Source organism: Crocodylus porosus, unplaced genomic scaffold, assembly GCF_001723895.1.
Source record: "Crocodylus porosus isolate Cpor-Errol unplaced genomic scaffold, CroPor_comp1, whole genome shotgun sequence".
Lineage (NCBI taxonomy): Eukaryota > Metazoa > Chordata > Crocodylia > Crocodylidae > Crocodylus > Crocodylus porosus.
The window spans coordinates 9,624,696-9,630,022 of NW_017728921.1; the positions used below are offsets into that span (position 1 = coordinate 9,624,696).

General features: G+C 41.6%; 1 protein-coding gene across 2 annotated transcripts in view; it reads left to right on the top strand.

The window, feature by feature from the left end:
* The window catches only part of ADGRD1 (adhesion G protein-coupled receptor D1), a 237,448-nt gene extending 232,812 nt beyond the window's left edge, over positions 1-4,636 (top strand). For both annotated transcript variants that reach the window (XM_019538967.1, XM_019538968.1), the window contains 2 exons: positions 3,638-3,730; positions 4,402-4,636. In XM_019538967.1, the coding sequence (XP_019394512.1) occupies positions 3,638-3,730; positions 4,402-4,497 (189 nt within the window). In that variant the 3' untranslated portion in view covers positions 4,498-4,636. The remainder of the gene's footprint in view (positions 1-3,637; positions 3,731-4,401) is intronic.
* Positions 4,637-5,327: the final 691 nt, after the last annotated feature.

Sequence of the window (5,327 nt, forward strand, 5' to 3'; positions counted from 1 at the left end):
CCCCCGAGTCACCAGGTACTAGTAAAACCAAGGCCTTAGTGATGCTAACATTTTTTAAGATAATGTTAGGTTTATAAATGTTGACACGAATCTGCCTTGCTGTTCGTAGGACATTTTTATATAACGTTTTAGATGTTACTTTGAGTGTTCAAACTATATCTCAGCCTCCATTTCTTAGCAATGTGAATATGTTTAATTTAGCCACTGTCATTGCAGCTTATGAAATATTCAGGAGAGGACTCTGTTAAACACAAGCCTGTGAATGTAAAACAAAGGGGAAAAGCCTCCGTGTCGCTGACATGTATATATTTCTGTGTCAGCAAACAGGGAACCACTCGTGATGGTTTGGTTCCTCAAAACGGCTGCCCAAACATCATCTCACTTCACTGCAGCGGGTGAGATTTGGGGCGTTTAAGAGAAAAAGGGGATTTCCTAAAATGGGACAAGGGTCAGAATTTAAGTCCAGAAGCAAAAACACTCTTCGGGCCTGGAGGATCGGGCAACATTTCTGAAGGGAGAATCGTTGGACTGGGGCACCAGGATGCTCGCAGTTCCTGCCATTAGGCCTGTGACTTCATAATACATGTAGCAATCGAGAAAGGCAAAATTATTATTCATCTCAGGAAAACATGCCTTTAGCATTTACTCAGACATTTCTTAATGAGAAAACAAACCAAATATTTTCCAGGTATTTTTCTTAGCAAGATAAAAGACTCAGGAGGGATTTTTTCACACAAGGACTGTCTCTCTGGACCGACTGCTTTAGAGTCAAAGCTTAGCTCTAATAAGTAGGTTTTGCAGAGGGGATCAGTGGAGCTGGAGTAAGACTCTTCACCCTCTGCCGTGCACAATATTGAAACACAATTGTTACTATGTAGAAGCCTAGAAAACTACTGCCCTGTCAACCTCATCAGCGGATATGTCGGTAATGACTTCCTTTCCTGCCCTACCAAGAGAACTGCTCCACAGCCAGCCTCTCCCCAGCATACCCTGGAGCCACTCCAGTGTTTTTCTATGATCCTGCTCTGCGCGGGGCTCTCTCTGCCTGTGGAAGACCAGGCAGGAAATGTTGTTCGCAAAAATCAGCTACTTACTAAGCATCATCAGCATGCCATTTCCCGGAAAGAATAAAAAGTTATGGTCTGTGCTTTAGTTCACAGTTAGGGCCCAGTGCTGAATTCTCCACCTTCAGCAGCCAAGATCTGTAAAGCTGAAAGGGCTGATAAAAATGAAAGAGGAAAAATACTTTGATAGTCTATTTTTCCCTGAGCTCTGAAGGCCTTTCCTCCGCACCGCTCCCCCTGAAGCATCTCATTCCCAGATAAAACAACCCAATATCCAGATATAAATATCTGAATTGCAGCCTTTTCCATAGGACCCTAATGAGAAAGGAAATTCATGCAATGTTCTGAGTACTCTTTGCCGGCATTGGATCCTTCACAATTTGAACCCCTGGCAAACAGCATTGCAGCTGAAGAGAACGATCACCTTTTGGCGAACGGTTCTCGTTAGCTCCATTTTACAGTGTGAAAAGCTACTGGAAACGCCCCTTCAGAGAAACTTTGAAAAATGCTTTGCTTCCTAAAGTATAGTGTAAGAGGGAAACCCAGACCCAGTAAAGCAAAACTGGAGATATTTTGAATCAGTGAGGTAATACAGAAGTTTCATTCCCAATGTTTTTTTACAAAATCCACATAAGGAATATGTGCAAAGAAATGCAGTAGGTGGCCATGCTTTTGATTGCTTTAGGATCTGTACCTAGACTATTCTTACATCCCTCCAATTACTTTTTGTCCTCTCTTTGGAAAATAATACAATGGTAATAAAGTGATGGAAAATATACGTAGCTGTTATAATGGGTGGTAAGAGAGAGAGCAATGTAAAAGACATATCTATGTATGTATATACACACACACCCACACACACACTGTAATAGGAACCCAACTATACAGAGCACCTTACTGTAAGTGTAATTGTATGCCAGGAAAACTTATGCTTCCATTAAAGGTAGTGGCAAAACTCCCATTGACTTCTGTGGGTGTCAGAGCAATATAATAATAATTAATTCTCCCCAGCTTCACTGAGTCATCCAGGCTGACGTGACACAGATAAGGAGTTACTTTTCCTGGCTTTCCCGTCTGCTGCTTCATAGCTAGTAGCATGTTGGAAATCCCACTGGAATGTTAATGCTAACGAGTAGCTCTTGAAGGGTGTAGGTCAAAGTCTACTGCTAGCATTTAAGGATCATCAATTATCATTTCATCACCAACCGCCAAAAGAGAAACAATTCCACATCTTGGGAAAATATTCTGACAAATAGCAAAGATTGCATTTCTAGGTTCTTGGTTTTTTATCCAAGTAGAGGAGAGATGAATTACATTGAAAAGCATCACGCAGTTCACAAAGACTCAAGTTCTAGTAAAGTGGCAGCTAAAGCTGTGTATAGTCTGTTCCTGCCCCTTGCAAATGCAATCAAAAACTCGCACATGATAAATGAAAGGCAGTTCTTTCAGTGCTATGACTTACGATATGATATGAATGATCCGAGCGATTCGGTGGGACTCTGAGTGACAAGGGAGGGTAGATTTGCTATTGGGAAAAATCTCTAGTATTGTAGCCAGGAAGAGTTGTAGGTATTTGACGGATCATTGCCTGATGAGCAAGTTGGGTAAAATCTTATCCCCACACCTTCTCCCTTGGAGTCAATGGGAGATTTTTCCTGCTCACTTTAGCAGGGCCAGGCTGTTGCTGATGCATGCAAAGTGAGCATTGTTCGTAAAAGGTGAGATTTGCCTCTGTTATCTTAAGGCCTAGGCAAAACAGCTATTGCTTGGGCTGCGTGCTGCGCCTTTCCAAATTTAGCCCTGCTACAATTCAGCTCTGAAAAGCGGCTCCAGAAGTTGCATGATCCAAATGATGCGTCTGTTTCTTACAAAACAGGTTTTTTTAAAAAAAACCCATTTACTCCCATCAAGCCAGCGCTGCTTTTGAAGCAGGGTGGGATCTAATTTGACACGCATGCTAGCAAACGCAGTGTTTGGCAAATCCCGGTGCAGGGCTGAATTCTTCTTGCTCTGACATCTGTGCAGCCACATGGAAACTGATAGGAGTGCCCTGGTGTCACTTGGCTAGCAGAATCTTTATTACAGCCTGTAGGACTGGCATTTGGGGAAAAAGCATATAAAAACTGGAGAAATCTCCCATCTGCCATCAAAAGGAGGGAGCCATGTTTTCTTCTTCAGAGTTTGCAATCAGTGAAAGAGGCCTCTATGCTCACACTAACTTGACCCCAGTAAATCTCCAGGAGGTGAAGGCATACCTTGCAACGGCTCTGACCTCTAGCAGCAGGCTCCAGAGCCCACCTGAATGCACAGATCTAGGGGCCCCTCTGGATCTATATTAGTTACATGCAAAATGTTAAAAACTCATCAGGGAGCTACTGTTAAACAGAATGAAATCTCTTGATAACATTACTATTTAGAGCAGAACTGCAAATATTCCAAAGCAGTATATACTTACATAGTGCTTAGTGATTCACAAGATAAAGGCAATACTTTGCATTTGAGAAATAAATAAGACTTGATTAGGAGTATCTCCTGAAAGCCTGCTAATGTATGGTCTCATGCTTTTCTTAAAGGTTAGAGCTGCCTTTAAACACAAAACTAAAGTGTGGTCCCTCACAAGCAGTTCAGTTCGAAACGTCAATGTGAAACCCTTCAACTCCGACATTGTAAGTTCTGGGTTTTTTTCCTGTGATAGTGCTGGGGGTGTTCTAGATTAATAAGACAAAAAGAGGCACAAGGATTAATTAGTACTCCAGGAATTAATTACTACTCATTTCTGAAGTGTACTCTATGGCAAGCTACAATGTAAATGAAGTATACTGTGGATCTTTTGAAAGGAAAGGACCAAATTCTGCTTTCTGGTATGTCACTGAGTACTTTTTTAACAGTTTGCTTTGCGGGTGCTTGTCCAAAGCCCCTTTAAATCAATCAGGACTTTGTTGGACTTTGTACCAGGCAACCAATGAACGTTTTAGCATTAACTTCATTTGACGCACTCTTTATTTTGCGAAAGTGCCTTCATATTTAGGTCCCAGTCGTAAAAAATAAATCACTGCTTTTCAATCTCTGCCAAAGGTGCTTAAGTTGTTTTGCAGCAAAAGAAATTTGTTTGATAAGAAAGCAGTCTTTAGAACAGGTTGGATCAGAAATGATTGGCAATGACTACCGCACAAGACCTGACGATACATCAAACAATTCCTTTATGGCTTATGCTCTCAAGAGGCTAAGATAATGTTGGAAGCATCTAGGCTGATGCTTTCAAGTGTTTATATCAAACAGTCAACTGTGGTTTAGCAATATAAATAACTCTCGTTTCAATAATCTGGTTTTTTTCCAGATGACCGGAAACAAACCAGGCACCACTCCTACAAAGCTGAACACCTGGGACAAAAGCACCAATTCGGGCAATAGGATTGACCTATCAGCCGTCTGACATTAGACCCAGCTTCTCACTGAAAATCAAGCCATACATTCAGGACCTCTGACATAGTCTACCAGTAATTTCTCACTGTCCATGCCAGTTGGAACTGCTCTTTTAATCACTGCCTAATAAATTGGAAATTGCCATAGTGTTTTATTGAATACGTACAATCAGTCCTCATCTGCTTGCCTCCCCACTTACAAGTCAATCTGCCACTTGGACAACAGCAGTACCTGCAGAATAACTAGCACAAATATACACTGGATGGTTTTGTCAGCGATGATGAAAGCAGTAGGTGTGGAAAGGTGATTATTCCTGTCGAATTCATCCTGGACTACAGGACTGAGGAAAGCTAACGTACCTCAGGATGTTTTATACTCTACAAATGAAATGTTTCCTACTGGGATTTTTGTAGTTCAGCTGGTTTTGTGTAGCTGTGCATTCTGTTTACGTTTAATATTTTAAGTAACCCGATTACCCCAGTAAAATGTATTCAGAACACAAACAGCCAACAGGCATTTCATCTGAATTCTGTACATGACCTGGAGGGAGAAAAAGCAAGCTCCAACCAATCAGCCCAAACCACAGACTTGGGACTGTCAGATCTGATATATGTTGTATCTGTGTCCACACAAACAGTGTTTGTAGCATACACTAGTCACACAGTTAACTTGTTAAGTATTCCCTTTGACGTGGCATCTATAAAAGATACGTATGCCTAAGAATGTGCCGCACCAATCCTCACTGCTAATTTAGTTTGGCTGGCGCTTTGTATCTGCTGGCAAACTGCAATACCAGGCAGTTGCCTGAATCTTTCAGATGCAATCAACAGCTGTCCATCG